A 24174-nucleotide genomic window follows, 5' to 3' on the forward strand; every position below is an offset into this window, starting at 1 on the left:
TTTTTTTAAAAATCTTTTATATTGTGCGTGTTAATGAAATTTTAGTTCCGGTGGTGACAAATTATTCCACTAAAATAGTAAATGGAAATATAAAAACTAAGCAAGCTGTCTGACAGTTTTTGTTGTCATCACGAGCTAAAAATGAATGCTTCTGAAGTCAGTGTGTTGCTTCTTCACCTAACTGATAGTATAAATATTGCTTAAATTATACTATCACTGATCTCCTTGTGTGCATTTTAGATCGACATTGAGATGTCCTTTGTAGACCAAGCAAGGATTCAGAAGCTGATTGAAGGGCTGATAGAGTACTCCTGGCCAGAGGCAAAAGGAGACATTGAAACACCCTTCCCATCAATGACTTATGCAGAAGCCATGGACAGTTATGGCGTCGACAAGCCTGATACTCGATTTGGAATGAAGGTCAGTTGTCTCGGGATGAGATGTATACTTTTAATCCATCTTTAGAAATTAGTTACCCTGAAATGTATTTTTAATTTAATAATGAAATGGGAGAGATACAGTGGAACTGTGTTCTCCTACTGCAAGAGCAGGAAAAGGGCCACTCCAAACCGCAGCCTTGTATCTCCTGAGGCTTTCAACAAAAACTTGCTTCTTTACCTAACTCATGGTGGAAACATTGTTTGAATTATACTATCACTGATCTCCTTGTGTGCATTTTAGATTGACATTGAGCATCTTTAAAGTCGTGAAACATTGCAAAGGTCTTAATTGAACAAAATTTGACACCAAACCACATGAGATATTAGAACAGTTTTAAGGAGAATCTTAAAGAAAGAGAGATAGCTGTAGAGATTTAAGAAAAGAATTCCAGAGCTTTGGGACATATGCAGATGAAATTATGGCTGCCAATGGTAGGCAATTAAAATTGGTGATGCCCAAGAGGCCAGAAATGGAGGGTTGCAGGGCTGTTGAAGGTTACAGAGGTAAGGAGGGGTGAGGGTGAGAATTTTAAAATTGAGGTGTTGTCAGACTAGGAACCAGTGTAGGTCAGGGAGCACAGGGGCAATGAGTGAATGGAACTTGGTGGAGGTTACCATATAGGTAGCAGACTTTTGGATGAGCTAAAGTTTATTAAGGATGGAAGATGGTAGCGTGGCCAGAAGAGCAGTGGAATAATCGAGTCTAGAGGTAGCTAAAGCATAGATGTGGCTATTGGCAGCTGATGAGTTTTGGCATGGATACAGACTGGCATGTAGGTGGTCTTGATGATGGAAAGAATACGGAATTGGAAGCACATTTCAGATCATTAGATCTGAATGGATTGCGCCACACTGTTCTTAATTGTAGGAATTATAGTGACCAGGTTTGTTAAAACTCTTCTTGTATTGTATAATGCAAGCACTAATTGGATTGCAAACAAATAGAAAAACTTGAAAATACAGAGATTCAGTGGAATCTTTTCTAATTTGTCTTGTTACTCTGAATAAACGCTGTGAGCATAAATGCTCTTGTACTGTTGAACTGCTCTTCTAATCTAAATTTTTAAAAATAAACAGATTATTGACATCAGTGAAGTGTTCAGAAATACAGAGATTTCTTTCCTGCGTGATATACTGTCCCGCCCATGTGGTGCCGTACGAGTGATCTCAGTTGCTGATGGGGCGGTAAGTGTAACCGAATCAAGGTCAGCTTGTAACCTGACTGTATGACAATGTAGACTAAAACTAGGGGACATAATTTAAAAATATGAGGTTTCCCTTTTAAGACAAAGATGATGAGAAATTTTTTCTCCCAAAGAGTCGTTGATGTGTGGAATTTTCTTCCTCAAGAAGTAGATGAAGCTGGGTAATTGAATTTATTCAAGGCAGAGTTAGACAGACTTTTGTTAGGCAAGAGAGCCGAGGGATATGGGAGGCTGACAGGAAAGTGGAGTTGAGATCACAACCGGATCAGCCATGATCTTATTGAATGTTGGAGTAGGCTTGAAGGGCCAAATGGCCTACTCCTGCTCCTATGTACCATCCATATGTGTAATTTAGTAGAGAAAATCACTACTCAGTCATTTACCGCGATATCCAGAATAGGATTTCTCACTAATATATTCTGACCTCTGCGCTTTGGTTGTCCATCCATTGCATTTCACAAACTCGCTACTTTTAGTTCAGCCAGTCCTCTCATCTTTTACACAGTCATTCTATTTCAGTTTTGCAGGATGGTGATGATTAGGTGCTGTGGATTAGTACAACATTTGCAACTCCAACAAAGCTGAGTCCTTCATCTCTATTATACTATTAGAGAGGCATGGAATAGAGATCTTGGAAAGGGAGGCAAAATTCATGATGAGTTGCCCAACGTGCTCTTGCATGTTTCCTATGAGCCAACTAATCTAGCTGCAGCCATCCAGAACAGAACAAGTGAAGAAGTGCTTTTATCTGGAGTTATATAGTGAAACACAGTTGGTTGGGGGGAGGGGGTGATAGCAAGGACAGATTTCATCAAAGAAAGTATTACTTCAATTCATATGAAATATGTTGTGGGATATCTGATTCACCACACAGAGTCCGGAGGGAGTACAATTAAGCTGGTTTATTCAAGCATGCATGCAAGGGAGAGTCCTTCTCTTCTAATCAATAGTTACAGTAGCCATATTTATTCTTCCCCCTTCGAGGAAACTGAAGCTATGCATCACAAGACAGAGGATGAAATTTTGCACTGGCGGGATTTTACAGTTCCGCTGAAGTCACGGCTTGCCGCATTTTGCAAACCCGCCCCCACTGAAATAGGGCAGTAAAATTCCACCCAGAGTTTCTGTGAACATGTTATTCCAGTTAACCCAATTAACAATTGTAAAATTCAATCAATAAGGCAGAGTTTCTTTGGCCATATTGTTCCAGCTAACCCTATTAACCTAGACTTAATTAATGGCCACTTGGGGATTCCAAACTTATTACTTAACACAACTAAATGTATTACTTGCACTACTTCAAATATATGATTTCTTTGTAAGCATTTTATAAAAGTCCTAATTGAGGTATAAATCATAGTGACAAACCAAAAGGATATTATTTCTGAAAGAAAAGTTAGTACATGCAGCTGGTTTTGTTGTGCGGCTTCTCATTCAATCACTTCAAACAGTGTAGAGTCGAAGGTTGCAAGTTCCCGACTCTTCATTCCATGCACTAATGAGTTAACCTCAGTTATTCAATCAAAGGGAAATGCTGAGCAAAGGCTGGACATTTCCCCAAGGTGAGGAAAAGAAAATCTGAGGGAGAGTCATCCCAGTCAGGCTATTTTGACACACGTCCCAGTAGCTGTAATTGAGCACTAGACTTTAGATCAGAGAGAAATGAGAGTCAAATTTATTCTTTCTCTATAATTGCATTAATACTTCCATTCCATACTTTCAGAAATACTTGAAAAAGAAGGATTTAGAAAATCTTACTGAATTGGCAAAAGCTCAGTTTAATCAGGTAAGACAGTGATATCTAATGTTTTTACACGAAGCCTAATGGAAGAAAAACTTGTTTATATGTGCACATTTACCCTGCTGCCTGGAGCCTTTTCCATTTTCCGGTCCAGGAATGGCAGCGTTTACACCAGGTAATCCTTAAACAATTAAAATTCAGGGGTGAAAATAATGAGTATATAATACTTTTTTTAATCATCCAATAATCCGATTACCTGCACTGCTTTATAATGGTTGCCATCTTCCAGACCACAACCTGTAGGAATTGATCTGAGCAACTATTTCAAATTGTAACACTGGGAGTTCAGACTCCCAACTTAATATAAAATCTGCTCATCTCTTTGGTCGAAATAAACTCTTCAACCGGATATAAAAAAAAGAACCGACAATTCAAAGGACATAACTCCAACTCAACTTGTATGGCATTATCAATGGGCCAGGCCACTAAGAATGCAAGGCCTTTGGAGTGAAGTGGCTAAAGTATTGCAGGCCATGTCTTAGATGAGGTCATAATTAGTGCTTTGTGTGGCATTTCCTGGTGTTTTCTCCGCAGAATGGGCATACAATCGACAAAGTAATTTCAACACGTGAGGTATTAAATTTTGATAAGAAAGAGTGTCAAATATTACCTGGAAAATAATAATCTGAATGGGTTGAAGGAACAAAAGGATCTTGGAGTACAAATATACAAATCACTAAAAGTAGTGACACAGTTTATTAAGGACATAAAAAAGGCAAACCAAACACGAGTGTTTATTTCTAGAGGAATAGGATTGAAAAATAGAGAAGTTACATTTAATTTGTATTGAGCTTTAGGTAGGTCACACTTAGGAGTGTTCGGTTCTGATTGCCATGTTATAAAAAGGATGTAGAGGCACCAGAGAGAGTACAAAAAAAGATTTACAAGGATGTTCCCTTTTAGGAAAGGATGAACATTCTGGATCTCTTTTCTCTTGGAAAGAGAAGGCTGAGGGGTGAACTAATAGAGGTTTTCAAAATTATGAAAGGTTTTGATAGTGGATATAGTGTGTGTGTGTATGTAGCCACGCTATAAATTTATGTGGTTCAATTTAAAAATAACTCGCAGACAAGCTTTAGTCTTAAACAAGATAAGAAATTTAGTTTATTACTGCTGCAAGTTACTTTGGTATAAGTGATAAAGCTATTAACTAAAACACATATACACAGATTAGAAGCCATGATAGACAAAAAGATACTTAAAGATGAGATTTCAAATCAGCCTCTGTGAGATATCGTTGCGGGCCTGTTGCTCGAATTCCTTTTCTCTGAAGTGAAGCGGTTGAAACTTGAGGTTTGGTATAGCAGCTGTGATGGCTAGTCGAAGAGTTGGAGTTTGCCTTTGCAAGAGGACTTAACAAGCTGAACAGGTCCTGGGAATGAGTGAAGGCTCCTGTTTGTACTTTTACAGTACTGCAGGTGGTGGCGATTGGTAGCCTGTTTTAGTACAGCAATCCAGTAGCTGTTTCTGGAAACCTTCCCCGGTCTCTCCCTGTTGAAAAGTAGTTTCTGTTTCAAGAGATGTTCAAGATGATTCTGCACACAAAATGGTTGCTATCACAAACTGTTGAATTGTGCTTCCAAATTAGGTACTGGCTTGGTCTGGGGGCATAGTCCCATCCATTGTCTTTTTAACTGAGGTAATTAACCCTTTAAATGTCTCAGCCACTAACTTCAATGGCTCCCATTCTCCCAGGTTTAAGGAGATAAGAAAGGTATTCGGACCTCCAGGGAAGCCATAATGAGTTTCTGTTTACCCTGGTGGAAATGTGAATTGAATTTCACAGGCTTTCACATGTCTGAATATGTCTACCTGCAATCCATTTGGAGCTTTCTGGAAGCTTGGCCACATTTATACAGGTCAAGTATCCTTTCCGTAAATCTGAAAACTGCACTTTTTTTTGAACCTCATTGACCTTTAACATGGGAAGTCTGTGACTGGAGCTGATATGAACCTCGCTGACCGCACCCGACCTTTATTATTCAGTGGTTCATGTTACTTTTCTAACCATTTTTTTACTTTAGACTATAGCTAGCCTAGGCTTAGGCCATTTTAATGTAAGTAGGCCTAGGCCTATATACGGTATCTGAAAACTGAAATGATCTGAAATCTAAAACGCAATTGGCCCTGACGGTTTCGGATAAAGGATAATCGACCTGTAGGGGAAAAGGTCAGGTGACTTGGCAGTCATCTTTAAGGCTTCTTGTCCATTTAAAAAGGAAGATCAGCTTTTTTTACAAAATTGATGAAATCACAACTACACATTTGTGACAGATAGTCAACAAAAAATCATAAATGAAATTCAGAAGAAACCCCTTTACTCAGATAGTAGTGAGAATATGGAACTCACTGCCACAAGGAATGGTTGGTTCATATATTATAAATGCATTAAGGGAAGCTAGATAAGCTTGTGAGGGAGGAGGAAATGTTAGATGAGGCTCAAGTGGAGCATAGATTCCAGCATGGACTAGTTGGGTGGTTTGTTTTATGTGCCGTGTATTCTAGGTCATTCTATGATATAGCACTCTTACACCAATAGTTAGCCACCATTTACACAACTTCCTGCCATCAGGATCATTGATTGAATGAATTAACTCTTTAATGTCATTTATCAAAGATGATGTTAACTAAGGCACAAACTAAAAAAAATATTTATTAACTTTAGAGTCAAAATTAGCAACAATAAAACGCTGATTATGCAAACAATTAACTGGTGCCTCAGCAGAAAGGCAGCTCAGTTCCACAGTAATTCAGCAGCAGCAAGCAAAGTTGCAGAATGGACAGTAAAGGATGCAAGACTAATGGATCAGGCTCATGGAATGTTTGTTTATCTGAAGCGGCTGAAATGCAAAAGTGAGGAATTTATGCTTCAGCTGTACAGAGCTCTGGGAAACCCCATCTAGAGTACTAGATTCATTTTGCGCACTCCCATCTCTGCAAACATATATTGGTTCAGTTTTGGTTTACCAAAAAGATACCTGGGTTTAGGGGGTTAATTTATGAGGACAAGTTGCATAAACTTGGCTTGTGTTGCCTTGAGTTTAGAAGATTACATGGTGATATAATTGAGGTATTTCAAACAATAAGGGAATTTGCTAGGCTGGATATAGAGCAACTATTTCCTCTGGTTGGGAATACAGAACAAGGCACAATCTAATAATTTGAGCTTGGTCATTTAGAAATCCAAAGAAGAAGCACTTTTTCACACGACGCTGGTAGAAATCTGAACACCTCTCTCCCACAGGCAATGGTTGCTGTGACAACTGAAATTGTCGAGACTGGGATCAATAGATTTTTATTTAGTAAGGGTATCAAGGCATATAGAACAAAGGTGCGTACATGGGGTTGGATTTTACGGGATGCTGGGGTCCACACCAACACCCCAACCCTCTCTTTTTTTCCCCCCCCCCCACCCATCCCCTGCTCCCTGGCAGAGTTGGGGAGCCCATCCATGACCCCAATAGCTGCCCTGCAACAATTTAACATCCCACCATGTATTTTTAACCTATATAAATGTTTTAGATATAGGCATAAAAGGATTGATGTCAAAGTTTATTTATACCAAATTAGGGGGCATGAAGCCCAGTGACAGTCTTTGAGTGAATCTGAAGATTTGTCTCAAGTTTTTATAGTGTGCAGCTCCAGCTCACTGCAGCATGGAGCAATTGGATATGAGTTGGTTCTGTACGTAGTGAGTTTAACTTTGGCTGCAGTGTTGTTGTAGCAAACCCAAATTCTTCTCCTTAGGGCTAGTGAGTCACCTGTTCTGCTCCCCTTCCAGGATGTCATTCACAGTGCAGAAGCCTGGGGTGTGCCAGCCCATTCCTCTCAGCCAGGGTACTATGGTGCTGACATGGAGAAAATCAGTAAACCATCATAGAAACTGAGGGTGTTCCTTAGTGATTTATGATTGGTTTCTGCCAACAGGACTTGACTTTTGTTATGCTGCAACCCGATGGTACATGGAAATCTACAATTGCCAAAATCCTTACAGATGTAGAGAAATCGCAGCTATGTCATGCAACAAATCTCCAAAAAGGCGATGTGCTGATTCTCACAGCAGGAGATCGGATAAAGGCAGTAAGTATTTTAGTTATATAAGTTATTGGTAACCATTGCTAGGGACAACGTAAACTTTCATTTGGAAAGGTATGGCTTAATCAAGGGGTGCCTTTGGGTGACTAACTTGAATTCTTAGAAGAGGTAACAGAGATGGTTGATGAAGGTAGTACAGTAGATGTTATATATATGACTTCAGTAAGGCATTGGCAAAGTGCCACATCAGGAGGTCTGTTCAGAAGATGGAAGCCCATGGAATTAAGCGGAAAATGGCAGCATGGATACGGAGTTGGTTTGGTAACAGGAAGCAAAGGGATAGATGTGTGTTTTTCATCTTGGGAGGTGACGTGCAACGGTGTTCCGCAAGAGAAAGTTTTGGGCCTGTTACTCTTCAATTTTTCTAAATAACCTAGACTCTGCTATAAGGAGCAGCTTTATAAAGTTTGCTGATGATACAAAACTTGGTAAATTAGATGATGAGGAGGATAGTTGTAGACTTCAATATGATGTGGACAGGATGGTGAAATGGACAGAAGCACGGCAGATGGAGTTCAAAGTGGACCAGTGTGAATTGATCCACTTTGGGAAGATGAATATGGTAAGATATACTATAAATAACACAATTTTGAAAAATTTAGTCTTTGGTGTCCATATACACAAAGCCTTAAAGTAGCAAGACAACACACCACTCTTAGTGAGGTTTTAGCTCACTGTAATAATGGTGTGTATATGTGTAAAATTGGGACTGAGTTTCTTATTTACCCAAGTGGAATTAGAGATAAAATTTTAAAATGGTTAAGAAGTACACCTTGTGGGAGTTTCTTTTGCTTCCTTTCCAAACCTTAATGCCTTGCTTATTTATTCTCAGCCTAAGAGACTTAACAAATTACATGCTTGATCTGTAATTGGTGCCTAGGACCTGTAAGGCGAATGTTAGTTTAATTGACTTGGTGTCTCTCATGTGGAGTTGGCACAGGTGAGGTGCTACGCAGGTGGGAAATGTAGGATGGAACCCTACAGTAAACAACAATGTCATATCTAAATTAAGAAACATGCTTCTGACTTTGGCACCTCTTAGGAATAAACCGTAGAGGTGATAATCTCAATAGATATATGGAAGAAGCGGACAAACACAGCAGTAGTTTCCCCCGCAGATAATCCTATTGGTAAAAGAGCTTTTGGGCTCTGGGCATCCCCATGAGGTATCTGTTTCCTACCTCTACTTTTGAGGTGAGAATGACTGCCCTTGACCTTAAGGTCACATTTGACCGAGTGTGGCATCAAGGAGCCCGAGCAAATCTCTAGTCAATGGGAATCACGGGGAAAAGTCTCTGCTGGTTAGAATCACACATAGCACAAAGGAAGATGTTGTGGTTGTTGGAGGTCAGTCATCTCAACTCCAAACATCACTGCAGGAGTTCCTCAGGATAGTTTCCTAGGTCTAACCATCGTCAACTGCTCCATCAATGGCCTTCCGTGCATCATAAGGTCAGAAGTGGGGATGTTCGCTGATGATTACACAGTGTTCAGCGCCATTTGTGACTCCTCAGATACTGAAGCAGTCCATGTCCAAATGCGACAAGCTTGGACTGACAAGTGGCAAGTAACATTTGCACCACACAAGTGGCAGGCAATGACCATCTCCAACAAGACAGAATCTAGCCATCGCCCCTTGACATTCAGTGGCATTACCATCACTGAATCCCCCCCACTGTCAACATCCTGGGGGTTACCATTGACCAGAAACTGAACTGGACTATCCATATAAATACTGTGGCTACAAGAGCAGGTCAGAGACTAGGAACCCTGCAGCATGTAACTAACCCCCAGACTCCCCAAAGCCTATCAACAATCTACAAGGCACTAGTCAGGAGTGTGATGGAATACAATCCACTTGCCTGGACGAGTGCAGCTCCAACAACACTCGAAGCTTGACACCATCCAGGACAAAGCAACCCACTTGATTGGCACCTCATCCATAAACATTCACTTCCTCCACCACCAATGCTAAGTAGCAGCAGTGTATACCATCGACAAGATACACTGCAAAAACTCACCAAGGCTCCTTAGACAGCACCTTCCAAACCCATGACCACTACCATTAGAAGGACAAGGGCAGCTGATACGTGGGAACACCATCACCTGTAAATTCCCCTCCAAGCCACTCACCATCCTGACTTGGAAATATATTATTGTTTATTCACTGTCGCTGGGTCAAAATCCTGGAACTCCCTCCCTAACAGCACCGTGGATGTACCTACACCACATGGACCGCAGTGGTTCAAGAAGGGTCAGTGTTGGGACCACAACTTTTCACTTTATACATTAATGATCGAGATGAAGGAACTGAAGGCATTCTGGCTAAGTTTGCAGATGATACAAAGATAGGTGGAGGGACAGGTAGTATTGAGGAGGCGGGGAGGCTGCAGAAGGATTTGGACAGGTTAGGAGAATGGGCAAAGAAGTGGCAGATGGAATACAACGTGGGGAAGTGCGCGGTCATGCACTTTGGTAGGAAGAATATAGGCATAGATTATTTTCTAAATGGGGAGAGAATTCAGAAATCTGAAGTGCGAAGGGACTTGGGAGTCCTAGTCCAGGATTCTCTTAAGGTTAACTTGCAGGTTGAGTCGGCAGTTAGGAAGGCAAATGCAATGTTGGCATTTATTTCATGAGGACTAGAATATAAAAGCAGGGATGTGCTGCTGAGGCTTTATAAGGCTCTGGTCAGACCACATTTAGAATATTGTGAGCAATTTTGGGCCCCGTATCTCAGGAAGGATGTGCTGGCCCTGGAGAGGGTCCAGAGGAGGTTCACGAGAACGATCCCAGGAATGAAAGGCTTAACATATGAGGAACGTTTGAGGACTCTGGGTCTATACTCGATGGAGTTTAGAAGGATATGGGGGGATCTGATTGAAACTTACGGAATACTGAAAGGCCTGGATAGAGTGGACGTGGGGAAGATGTTTCCATTAGTAGGAGAGACTAGGACCCGAGGTCACAGCCTCAGAGTAAAGGGAAGACCTTTTAGAACAGAGATGAGGAGAAATTTCTTTAGCCAGAGAGTGGTGAATCTATGGAATTCATTTCCACAGAAGGCTGTGGAGGTCAGGTCATTGAGTGTATTCAAGACCGAGATAGATAGGTTCTTGATTGGTATGGGGGTCAAAGGTTACGGGGAGAAGGCGGGAGAATGGGGTTGAGAAACTTATCAGCCATGATTGAATGGCGGAGCAGACTCGATGGGCCGAATGACCTAATTTCTGCTCCTATGTCTTATGGTCTTAAGACAGCTCACCACCACCTTCTCAAGGGCAATTAGGGATGGGCAATAAATGCTGGCCTAGCCAGCGAAGTCCACATCCCTTGAATGAATAAAAAAAATATGATCAGCTGCTTTCAGGCTGACTAGTTTTCTTTTGTGCCTCCATGTTTTGTGCAGTGATCAATTTTAAAGTAACTAACTTACTTTCTTATGCATGTTTTTTCTAACCCTGCCAAGAATGCTGCATTAGGGAAGTTGCGGCTGGAGTGTGCGGATATTCTAGAGTCCAGGGGTGTCACCCTCAGAGATCCAAGTATATTCAATTTCCTCTGGATCATCGATTTCCCGCTGTTCCTACCAAAAGAAAACAGCCCTGAAGAATTTGAATCTGCTCATCACCCCTTCACAGCTCCCCATCCAGATGATGCCCATCTCATCTACACAGAGCCTGGCAAGGTATGGTAGTTAAATGGAAGAAACCTGTCTTTCCATCCTACACTGAACTGGGAAATTTTCACCAAACATAACTAATATTTTTCAGTTAATTTTTTTAATAGGCAGTGTCTTAAAAATAAAAAAAAATGCACAATGCATTTTCAAAGTGAATGCAGGTTCTCATATTTGTCATATCTGACCTCTACCTCGCAGAGGCTAAGTGTCAACTCACAGTCACTTCCTCCTACCTCCCCCTGGACCATGACCCCACCACTGAACATCAAGCCATTGTTTCCAGGACTGTTACTGACCTCAATCTCCTCTGGAGATCTTCCTTCCGCAGCTTCCAACCTGATAGTCTCCCAACCTCGGACGGCCCGCTTCTACCTCCTACCCAAAATCCACAAACAGAACTGTCCCGGCAGACCGATCGTGTCAGCCTGTTCCTGCCCCACGGAACTCATTTCTTGCTATCTTGACTCCATTGTCTCTCCCCTTGCCCAGTCCCTTCCCACCTACATCCGTGATTCCTCTGACACCCTACATCATATCAACAATTTCCAGTTCCCTGGCCCCAACTGCCTCCTCTTCACCATGGACGTCCAATCTCTCTACGCCTCCATCCCCCACAGGGATGGTCTGATGGCTCTCCGCTTCTTCCTCGAACAGAGGCCCGAACAATCCCCATCCACCACTACTCTCCTCCATCTGGCTGAACTTGTTCTCACACTGAACAATTTCTCCTTAAACTCCTCTCACTTCCTCTAAATAAAAGATGTGGCTATGGGTACCCGCATGGGCTCCAGCTATGCCTGTCTCTTTATGGGGTATGTGGGACATTCCTTGTTCCAGTCCTACTCCGGCCCCCTCCCACAACTCTTTCTCTGGTACATCGATGATTACTTTGGTGCTGCTTCATGCTCTCATCTGGACCTGGAAAAATTTATTAATTTTGCTTCCAATTTCCACCCCTCCATCATTTTCACATGGTCCATCTCTGACACTTCCCTTCCCTTCCTTGACCTCTCTGTCTCAATTTCTGGTGATAGACTGTCCACCAATATCCATTACAAGCCTACCGACTCCCACAGCTACCTCGACTACAGCTCCTCACACCCCACTTCCTGTAAGGACTCCATCCCATTCTCTTAGTTCCTTTGCTTCCGTCGCATGTGTTCTGATGATGCCACTTTCAAAAACAGTTCCTCTGACATGTCTTCCTTCTTCCTTAACCGAGGTTTTCCACCCATGGTGGTTGACAGGGCCCTCAACTGTATCCGGCCCATCTCCCGCGCATCTGCCCTCACACCTTCCTCTCCCTCCCAGAAACATGTCCTCACTTATCACCCCACCAGCCTCCACATTCAAAGGATCATCTTCCGCCATTTCCGCCAACTCCAGCATGATGCCACCACCAAACACATCTTCCCTTCACACCCTCTGGCGACATTCCACAGGGATCATTCCCTCCGGGACACCCTGGTCCACTCCTCCATCACCCCCTACACCTCAACCCCCTCCCCCGGCACCTTCTTATGCAACCGCAGAAGGTGCAACACCTGCTCCTTTACTTCCCCTCTCCTCACCGTCCAAGGGCCCAAACACTCCTTTCAAGTGAAGCAGCATTTCACTTGCACTTCCCTCAGTTTGGTCTGCTGCGTTCGTTGCTCCCAGTGTGGTTGGAGGGACCGGGCGCAGACTGGGTGTCCGCTTTGCGGAACACCTTCGGTCTGTCCGCAGGCATTACCCGGACCTCCCTGTCGCTTGCCATTTCAACGCTCCGCCCTGCTCTCATGCCCACATGTCTGTCCTTGGCCAGCTGCATTGTTCCAGTGAAGCTCAACGCAAACTGGAGGAGCAGCGCCTCATCTTCCGACTAGGCACTTTACAGCCTTCCGGACTGAATATTGAGTTCAACAATTTTAGATCATGAACTCTCTCCTCCATCCCCACCTCCTTTCTGATCCCCTTTTTTTCCCAATAATTTATATAGATTTTTCTTTTCCCACCTATTTCCATTATTTTTAAATGTATTTCCATCCATTGTTTTATCTCTACCTTTTAGCCTTTTTCGATTCTTTCACTCCACCCCACCCCCACTAGGGCTATCTGTACCTTGCTTGTCCTGCTTTCTACCCTTAATTAACACATTCCTTAGATAATATCACCACCTTCAACACCTCTTTGTCCTTTTGTCTGTGACATCTATTGGTTATCTCCACCTATCACTGGCCCTCTATCCAGCTCTTCTTGTCCCACCCACCCCGCCTTAAACCAGCTTATATTTCGCCTGTCTTCTATTTTTACTTAGTTCTGTTGAAGGGTCATTCAGACTCGAAACGTTAACTGTGTTCCTCTCCACAGATGCTGCCAGACCTGCTGAGTTTTTCCAAGTATTTTTGTTTTTGCTCATATTTGTTCATTTGAACTCATAATTTCCCAAGGGGTAAGATGGTGATTTTGGCTGCAATGCTGTGAGAAGCTGAGGCCTTCACCGGTTGTTGAGGAAATAACAAATGGGGATAAGTCTCATTCACCTTGTGATTGGCTTGATAGCATCATCAGCATGTCAGGAAGATCTAATAATGTTCATAATGTTATTGGAATTTATTGTAAAATAGAGCCTGTGTCTGTGTGTGTGAGAGACTAAAATTAATTAGAGGCAGCTCGTCTGGGTGCTTTGATGTAAGAAAAGTTAGATTTGAAATGTTAATTAGGTAAACATAGGGATTTTTAGAAACATGGGTGTCAAGGGAACATTTGTATTTTTAAATAAACCACACTGGATTGTTTTCAAAAGAGGGAGTGAAATGTGTCACCTAGCCAGGTGAAGTTTAGAAAGTGTGTGTTTATTTTTCCCAAAGATTACTGGTAAAACTTAGTGCTATGAGAGATTTTGTAATCGAAAGTTAAAGTCCAAAGACATAGTGAAATAATGGAAATTTGCATTCAAAGGAGAAAATATGTATAAAGGAACGAAGATTCTGTGTAAGGGAAGACAGTCTAAGATTCAACAAGTGTGAAAAGCCTTCATCTATGCCTCAAACTGCTGCCTTCAGGAACTGAAGTTAAGAGAACTCACTTTGAATTCGACTGTTCAGGGTATCGTTTACTTTGCCTGGGTCTTTTAAAAATATGTGTCTTACTGTTGTTTTAACAAAGGTGTAACTAGGAGTCAGCTTAAGTGGAGAATTTAAAAGTTATCATAGTAGTAATTTGTAGATCTATCTATGTATTTAAAGTCATTTGTTCTATTAATAAATGTTTAATCTAGTTTTAATCTATAAGACTTGGTGATCTTATTACTACTGAATTTAGGGCACACGTCTCGAAATTTATACAAGTTGCAAAACAAATTGTGGCAGTTGTTTCAAGTTTCCCTTTGGGATTTGAACAACTCAACATTTACCAGTGGCTGTGCCATAACAAGCAGAAGCCTGAGAAGAGGTGCCCGTTCACCCAGAGATTCTGTCAGCCTGCAAGATTGACATTGTAGCAAACCCTTTGCTTGAGAAATCAATGCAGCTTGGGGGGGTCTCAGATTTACTCCAGCGTAAGTTTGGTGGTGTGACTAGAATGTTGGTGTACAAATGAGAAGGACGGGTGGAGGCTCAAGTGGAGCATAAATGCTGGCATAAACTGGTTGGGCTGAATGGCCTGTTTCTGTGTTATATGTTCTCTGTAAATTCTCCAGAGGTATCCAAACGTGAATGATGATCAGTGTAGCTGAGGTTTTCTTTTATTTGGACTTCTGTGAGTTTATCGCTGTCTAGTGTTACATATTCTGTTTTCTGTAGGTGAGGAGTCAACATTATGACCTAGTGTTAAATGGCAATGAAATTGGAGGAGGCTCCATTCGAATACATAATATGGAATTGCAGCATTACGTACTGGAGACAATACTAAAGGTATGTAGCTCAATTTATATTGCTTCCATCTCAATAAGTTGCATAAGAATATGCTTCACAGTGCAGGAAGAATTAGCAATTGTACAGATGGATTCTAAACCCTGAAAAGGCTGTGGGTTGAAAATGGGGTTACTGAAGCTGAATCTTCTAGGCACTGCTGGACGCAACTCGAGGAACAAAATTAGAATTTCACCACCACTTTGACCCACATGTCCAGTGACAGAGCAGGTGGAGGGTCTGCATATCGGCTTATAAATATTGGGGTAATTAAATAATTTCTGGTGGATAGAGGTGACCTTTGGAAACCAAACCATGCGGCAAGGAAGAACGTTCTTGAATTGAAGGCTATTATGCATGCCATTGGGTGTTTCACCACAACAACAACTACTTTTATTTATGGAGTGTCTATAATGTAATAAAACATCTCAAGATGCTTCACAGGAACATTAAAAAACAAAATAAGGCAGAATCACATCACAAAACTCCCAAGTTTGTTAAACATGATTTTCCCTTAAGTCCATTCTGGCTTTCCTTAATTAACCCGCATTTGTCCATGTGGCTATTGATTTTGTCCCGAATTATTGTTTCTAGAAGTTTTTAAAAAATTTATTCACGGGATGTGGGCTTCGCTGGCTGGGCCAGCATTTATTGCCCATCCCTAGTTGCCCTTGAGAAGGTGGTGGTGAGCTGCCTTCTTGAACCGCTGCAGTCCATGTGGCGTAGGTACACCCACAATGCTTTTAGGAAGGGAGTTCCAGAATTTTGACCCAGCAACAGTGAAGGAATGGCAATATACTTCCAAGTCAGGATGGTGAGTGGCTTGGAGGGGAACTTCCAGGTGATTCCCACCTATCTGCTGCCCTTGTCCTTCTAGTGGCCGTGGGTTTGGAAGGTGCTGTCTAAGGAGCTTTGGTGAATTCCTGCAGTGCATCTTGTAGATGGTACACACTGCTGCTACTGTGCGTCGGTGGTGGAGGGAGTGAATGTTTGTGGATGTGGTGCTAATCAAGCGGACTGCTTTGTCCTGGACGGTGTCCAGCTTCTTCAGTGTTGTGGAAGCTGCACTCGTCCAGGCAAGTGGGGAGTATTCCATCACACTCCTGACATATGCCTTGTAGGTGGTGAACAGGCTTTGGGGAGTCAGGAGGTGAATTACTCATTGCACAATTCCTAGCCTCTGACCTGCTCTTATAGCCACAGTACTTATATGGCTAATCCAGTTCAGTTTCTGGTCAATGGTAACTCCCAGGATGTTGATAGTGGGAGATTCAGTGATGGTAATGCCATTGAACATCAAGGGGAGATGGTTCAATTCTCTCTTGTTGGAGATAGTCATTGCCTGGCATTTGTATGGCGCAAATATTACTTGCCACTTGTCAGCCCAAGCGTGGAAATTGTCCAGGTCTTGCTGCATTTGGACATGGACTGCTTCAGCACCTGAGGAGCCCCGAATGGTGCTGGACATTGTGCAATCATCAGGGAATATCCCCACTTCTGACCTTATGATGGAAGAAAAGTCATTGATGAAGCAGCTGAAGATGGTTGGGCCTAGGACTCTATCGTAAGGAACTCATGCAGTGATGTCCTAGAGCTGAGATGACTGACCTCCAACAATCACAACCATCTTCCTTTGTGCTAGGTATGACTCCAACCAGCAGAGAGTTTTCCCCCTGATTCCTATTGACTCCAGTTTTGCTAGGGCTCCTTTATGCCACACTCGGTCAAATGCTGCCTTGAGGTCAAGGGCAGTTACTCTCACCTCACCTTGGAAGTTCAGCTCTTTTGTCCACGTTTGAAGCAAGGCTGTAATGAGGTCAGGAGCTGAGTGGCCCTGGCGGAACCCAAACTGGGCATCAGTGAGCAGGTTATTGCTAAGCAAGTGCCGCTTGATTGCACTGTTGACCCCTTCCATTACTTTACTGATGATCGACAGTAGACTGATGGGGCTGTAATTGGCCGGGTTGGATTTGTCCTGCTTTTTGTTTACAGGACATACCTGGGCAATTTTCCACATAGCCGGGTAGATGCCAGTGTTGTAGCTGTGCTGAAACAGCTTGGCTAGGGGCGCGGCAAGTTCCGGAGCACAAGTTTTCAGTACTGTTGCCGGAATATTGTCAGGGCCCATAGCCTTTGCAGTATCTAGTGCTTTCAGCCGTTTCTTAATATCACGTGGAGTGAATCGAATTGGCTGAAGACTGGCACTTGTGCTGCAGGGGACGTCCGGAGGAGGCCGAGATGGATCATCCACTTAGCACTTCTGGCTGAAGGTTGTTGCGAATGCTTTGACCTTATCTTTTGCACTGCTGTGCTGGGCTCCTCCATCTTTGAGGATGGGGATATTTGTGGAGCCTCCTCCTCCAGTGAGTTGTTTAATTATCCACCACCATTCATGACTAGATGTGGCAGGACTGCAGAACTTAGATCTGATCCGTTGGTTGTGGGATCGCTTAGCTCTGTCTATCACTTGCTGCTTATGCTGTTTGGCACGCAAGTAGTCCTGTGCTATAGCTTCACCAGGTTGACACCTCATTTTTAGGTATGCCTGGTGCTGCTCCTGGCATGCCCTCCTGCACTCTTCATTGAACCAGGGTTGATCACCTGGCTTGATGGTAATAGTAGAGTGGGGGATTTGCCGGGCAGTGAGGTTACAGATTGTGTTTGAGTACAATTCTGCTGCTGCTGATGGCGCCTCATGGGTGCCCAGTCTTGAGTTGCTAGATCTGTTCAAAATCTATCCCATTTAGCACAGTGGTAGTGCCACACAACACGATGGAGGGTATGCTCAATGTGAAGGCGGGACTTCGTCTTCACAGTGACTGTGCACTGGTCACTCCTACTGATACTGTCATCGACAGATGCATCTGTGGCAGGCAAGTTGGTGAGGATGAGGTCAAGTATGTTTTTCCCTCTTGTTGGTTACCTCACCACCTTCCGCAGACCCAATCTAGCAGCTATCTCATTTAGGACTCGACCAGCTAGGTCAGTTGTGGTGCTACCGAGCCACTCTTGGTGATGGACATTGAAGTCCCCCACCCAGAGTACATTCTGTGCTCTTGCCACCCTCAGTGCTTCCTCCAAGTGATGTTCAACATGGAGGAGCACTGATTCATCAGCTCACAGAGGGCGGTACGTAGTAATCAGCAGTTTTCCTTGCCCATGTTTGACCTGATGCCATGAGACTTCATGGGGTCCAGAGTCGATGTTGAGGACTCCCAGGGCAACTCCCGACTGTTTACCACTGTGCCGCCACCTCTGTTGGGTCTGTTCGGTTGGTAGGACAGGACATACCCAGGGATAGTGATAGTGGAGTCTGGGACATTATCTGTAAGGTATGATTCTGTGAGGATGACTATGTCAGGTTGTTGCTTGACTAGTCTGTGAGACAGCTCTCCCAATTTTGACATTAGCCCCCAGATGTTAGTAAGGAGGACTTTGCAACGTCGACAGGGCTGAGATTGCCGTTGTCATTTCTGATGCCTAGGTTGATGTCAGGTAATCTGGCCGGTTTGATTCCTTTTTAATGACTTTGTGGCGGTTTGATACAACTGAGAGGCTTGGTAGGCCATTTCAGAGGGCATTTAAGAGTCAACCATATTGCTGTGGGTCTGGAGTCACATGTAGGCCAGACCAGGTAAGGACCACAGATTTCCTTCCCTAAAGGACATTAATAAACCAGATGGGTTTTTACAACAATTGACAATGGTTTCATGGTTATCATTGGACTTTTAATTCCATATTTTTATTGAATTCAAATTCCACCATCTGCCGTGGCGGGATTCGAACCCAGGTCCCCAGAGCATTACCCTGGGTCTCTCTGGATTAATAGCCCAGCGACAATATCACTACGCCATTACCTCTCCAGTTTTCCCACCATCAAAGTTAAACTGACTGGCCTGTAGGTGACTGGGCTTATCTTTACACCCTTTTTTGAACAAGGCTGTAAAGTTTGCAATTCTCCAGTCTCCAGTCCTCTGGGACCACTTCCTGAGCCTAAGGAAGACTGAAAAATTATGGCCAGTATCTCTGTAACCACCACACTCACATTCCTCAGTAACCTTGGATGCATCTCATCTGGTCCCGGTGCTTTATCAACTTCAAGTACAGATAACCTATTCAATATCTTCTCCTTTTTCAATTTTAAATCCATCTTGTGTCGAAATGACCCCATCTTTTACCATGCCCTGGGTAACATCTTCTTCCTTCATGAAGACAAATGCAAATGTGAGAATGGATTTTATTTTGTTTTAATATGTTTGGGGAATATTGTGTTATTCTGTGAAGAAGGTGTGTGTGTGTAAGTGTGTTTGTGTTGTTGTGTAAATGATTTGATTAAGCTGGGGAAAAGTTATTAGCAACTACTTATCTGGGAGGTTTAAGACATGAAAGGATAGAGGCATTAGGTGTGCAATTTTGTAATGAGATATTATGGTGTGCTTGAGGTACAAGTAAATAGGTTGGATCTAACAGTTGCATTTTTAGATAAGTTGAGAGTTTGCTGGAATATGAAAGGGAAGTCAGAGGTGACAAGAAACATTTTTACATTTTACATGGGTAAACAGAAGAGAGTATATTATATTTTATTGACCTGAAAGCAGAGACAAAATAGAAACATGAAAGATTTTATATTTGGAAGGATTTGAGTTTCAAAGAGGTGTGGGAACAATGGAACTTGAGATGAAAGGGGGAGAAAGGTATTTTAGAGTTACTGTCAAGAGCTTAGGGGTTGGTTGGCTGTTGACTGTGTGAGGAAGACCTCTTGGAATCAGCTGTAGGCTGGGGGAAGATGCAGTTTGAATCAATCATCCAGGTAAGCCAGAAAATTCTTAGGCTGCAAAAAGCAGTCTAGTTCTGAAGTCTTGGATTTCCACACCAGAGTGAAAGAGGATTTTAGGTGGTTGTGTGGTATGCCTTTAGTAAAGCTACAGCAATTTGCCTTGGGTAATATCACTAGATTTTTATAGTTAAACATCTATAAGGGAGTATTGCCTGGAAGTTGTTTACTTCTGGGTCTGACCAAGTAGGGAGTCTTTCAGGGGAATGTTTTGTAAGGCTAATTTCAACTGTGTAACTGTAATCTTGTGTGCTTAAGTTTTCTTTTCTTCTTGTTAATAAGACTTCTACTTTTAACTCTTAAAATCCCAAAAGTGCTACTGGATTTCTTGCTGCTGAGATCAGTATGTTTTCTTCTCATTTTCATAATACAAAAGAACGGTATAGCCCGCAAGCCAAGTTTCCCTCTGGGATTTGGTTTGCTCAGCAATTAACATCTTTGGTGTATCATAACACAAAGTATTAATTTAGTACCTCAGCCTCCATGTGTAATTCCCCTTTTTGGTTCCTAATAGGCCCGACTCCTCCTTTTACCACCTTTTTACTATTAATAAGCCTATAGAAGACTTTTTGATTCCCTCTAGCTGCCAGTCTCTTTTCATGCTCCTTCTTTGCTTCTCTTGTTTGTTTCTTCACCTCTCCTCTGAACCTTCTGTACTCAACTTGGTTTTTAATTATATTTTCTACCTGACATCTGGTCAGGTAAGCACACTCTTTCTTCTTTATCTTAATTTCTACTTTGTCATCCAGGAAGCTCTGGATTTGTTTGCCCTTTCAAGGCAATATAACTTGATTGTACCCAAGTTATCTCTTCTTTGAAGGTAGCCTATTGATGAGCTACCGTTTTTCCTGCCAACCTTTGACTCCAATTTATTCGGTCGAGATTCCTCCTTACCCCATTGAAGTTGGCTTTCCCCCAATTAATTGTTCTTACTCTGGACTGTTCTTTGTCCTTTTCCATAGTCTTCCTAAAACGTGTAATCCAAAGATCACTTGTCCTTTAAATGTTCTCCTTCTGACACTTGATCTACTTGGCCCACCTCATTTCCAAGAACCAGGTCTATCAGTGCCTCCTTCCTCATTGGACTGGAAGCATACTGAAGAAAATTTTCCTGAACACACTCTAGGAACTCTTTCCCCTCTCTGTTCTTTACACTACTACTTTCCCAATCTATATTTGGATAATTAGAGTCCCCCATTATAAGTACTCTATAATTTTTGCACCTTTCTGTAATTTCTTTGAAAATTTGTTCCTTTACATCCTTCGCACTAGTTGATGGCCTATAGACTACGCCAAACAATGTGATTGCACGTTTATTGTTCCTGAGCTCTAGCCAAATAGATTCTGTTCTTGATCCCTGGGACATTTTCTTTCTCCAGCACTGCAATGTTCTCCTTTATGAATACCGCCACTCCACCCCTTTTTCTTCCTTTCCTATGTTTCCTGAACACCTTGGATCCAGAGATATTTAACACCCTGCCTATGTTGAGCCAGGTCTCTGTTATAGCCACAACATAACATTTCCACATGGCAATCTGCACCTGTAATTTACCAGTCTTATTTACCACACTGTCCATTCACATACATGTATAGTAGCCCTGATTTAGACACTATTACAGTCTCCTTTACTGACCCCACTTAGTAACTTATTATTCCCTATTCTAGTGCTATCTATCTCTCCAAGTATTCTGTGCCCCTTGGTATTCCTATCTAATATTATTCCCAAACCCCTGCTGAGTTAGTTTAAACCCTCCACAACAGCACTAGCAAGGAACTCTGTCCTAGCTGTGTTCAGGTGCAACCCGTCCCAGCTTGTACAGCTTCTATCTCCCCCAGAGCTGGTCCCAATGTCCCAAGAATCTAAAGCTCTCCTTCCTGCACCATCTTTCTAGCTACTCATTCATCTGTCTTATCCTCCTATTTCTGTACTCATGTGCGGCACTGGGAGTAATCTGGAGATTACTACTTTAGAGGACCTGCTTGCTAATTTTCTACCTGGCTCCTCAAATTAAGACTGCAGGACCACGTCCTTCTTTCTACCTATGTCATTGGTACCGATGTGGACCACGACTGCTGGCTGTTCATCCTCCCCCCTCAGGATGATCTGCAGCTGCTCAGTGACATCCTTGATTCTGGTACCAGGGAGGCAACACGCCATCTTGGATTCACGTCTTGGGCACAGCAACACCTATCTGTTCCCCTAACTATCGAATCATCTATCACCATTGCTCTTCCAGACTTCTTTGTGCCCCCCTGTACAGCTGAGACAACTGTGGTGCCATGGTCTGGGCTTTGGCTGCACTCCCAGATGAACCATCACTCTTATCAGTATTCAGAATTGAATACTGGTTGGAGAGTGAGATGTACTCAGGGGACTCCTGCTCTTCCTGCCTGTTCCTTTTTGACTCTGGTCGTCACCCCTTTCCTCTCTTCCTGCATATTCATGAGCTGCGAGGTGACCATATCAAGTAACCTCAACCTCATGAATGAACCGCAATGACGCCCACTGCTGCTCAAGCTCCGCAACCCAGAACTCAAGCTGCTGCAATTGATGACAATTCCTGCACAAATGTTTATCCAGGACATGGGGAAGCGTCCTGGAGTCCCCACATAACACAGGTGGGCACTCTCAAGGTTGCAGCAGATGATGCAGGTGCCCTGCCATTTCCCTATTTAGTAATTGATAACCTTGTTAACCTTACTACTGGTAATAAACCTTAATAATATTAATAAAGCTTTACCAATACAATTTACTACTATTAATAAACCTTAGCGATATTGATAAATCCGACTAATACTTAGTACACTTTAATTGTGGTAATAACCCCCACTTATAAACCTTACAATTATAATGAATTACCTGTGTTTTAAAAGATATAATGAGTAAAATACTCACCAACCAATCACTTACCTGTTTCCCTTTGAAGTCAGACATCGCCTTTTCTCAAAACCCAGTCCGTCCTCAGACTGGCCACTCTCCACACCCTTTTTAAACTGAAGTCTCTGTTGCTCTCCAGGCCCTTTTTAAACATAAAAAGAAAAGCTTGGTCAAAGAGGAAGTTTTTAAGGAGTGTCTAAAAGGAGGGAACGAGGAAGAGAGCTGTTGCTTGACTGGGAGCCAGGGTAGATCAGTGAGCACAGGGTGTGATAGACAAACAGGACTTGGTACGAGTAAGGACGCAAGCAGCAGAGTTTTGAATGACATCAAGTTTACAGAGGATACAATGTGGGAGACTAGCCAGGAGTGTGTAGGATACTCAAGCCTAGAGTTAACTAAGACATGAATGAGAGTTTAAGCAGCAGGTGAGATAAGGCAGAAGTGAAATCAGACGATGTTACGGAGGTGGAAATATGCGATCTTTGTGATTACAATCACAGAATTGTTATGGTGTAGAAGGAGGCCATTCAGCCCATTGTGTCTGCACTGGCTCTGAGCATTTTAACTTTGTGCCAATCTCCTGCCTTTTCCCTGTAACCCTGCACGTTGCTTCTATTTAAATAATCAACGAGTGCCCTCTTGAATACCTCAATTGAACCTGGCTCCACACTTCCAGGCAGTGCATTCCAAACCCTGACTACTCGCTGTATGAAAATGTTTTTTCTCACCTTGCATTTGCTTCTTTTGCAAAACACTTTAAAACTGTGCCCTCTGGTTCTTGATCCATTTACGAGCGGGAACAGTTTCTCCCTATTTACTCTGTCCAGACCTCTCATGATTTTGAAAACTTTTACCAAGTCTCCCCTTAGCCGCCTTCTCTCCAAGGAAAACAGTCCCAACTTCTCCCATCTTTCCTCATAACTGAAGTGTCTCATCCCTGGAACCATTCTCGTAAACCTCTTCCACACTCTCTCCAATGCATTTACATCCTTCCTATAGTGTGGCGCCCAGAATAATACACAGTACTCCAGCTGAGGTCTAACCAGTGTCTTATATGAGTTAATTTTCACCTCCCTGCTCTTGTACTCTATGCCCCTATTAATGAAGCCTAGAAAACTGTAAGTTTTAGAAACAGCTCTCTCTACCTGTCCTGCCACCTTTAATGACTTATGTACATAGATACCCAGGTCTCTCTGCTTCTGCACACCCTTTAGAATAGTATCCTTTATTTTATACTTCTCTCCATGTTCTTTGTACCGAAGTGTATCACCTCACACTCCTTTGCATTGAACTTCATCTGCCACCTATCTGCCAACTCCACCAATGTGTCAATGTCCTTTTGAAGTTCT

General features: G+C 42.7%; 1 protein-coding gene across 1 annotated transcript in view; it reads left to right on the forward strand.

The window, feature by feature from the left end:
• Nucleotides 1–24174, forward strand: part of dars2 (aspartyl-tRNA synthetase 2, mitochondrial) — a 55811-nt gene that overhangs the window by 23076 nt on the left and 8561 nt on the right. Inside the window, exons 10-15 of the mRNA XM_078561518.1 lie at nucleotides 241–420; nucleotides 1518–1625; nucleotides 3369–3431; nucleotides 7374–7526; nucleotides 11011–11229; nucleotides 15006–15116. Of these exons, the coding sequence (XP_078417644.1) occupies nucleotides 241–420; nucleotides 1518–1625; nucleotides 3369–3431; nucleotides 7374–7526; nucleotides 11011–11229; nucleotides 15006–15116 (834 nt within the window). The remainder of the gene's footprint in view (nucleotides 1–240; nucleotides 421–1517; nucleotides 1626–3368; nucleotides 3432–7373; nucleotides 7527–11010; nucleotides 11230–15005; nucleotides 15117–24174) is intronic.

This window comes from Cetorhinus maximus, chromosome 17, assembly GCF_964194155.1.
Source record: "Cetorhinus maximus chromosome 17, sCetMax3.hap1.1, whole genome shotgun sequence".
Lineage (NCBI taxonomy): Eukaryota > Metazoa > Chordata > Chondrichthyes > Lamniformes > Cetorhinidae > Cetorhinus > Cetorhinus maximus.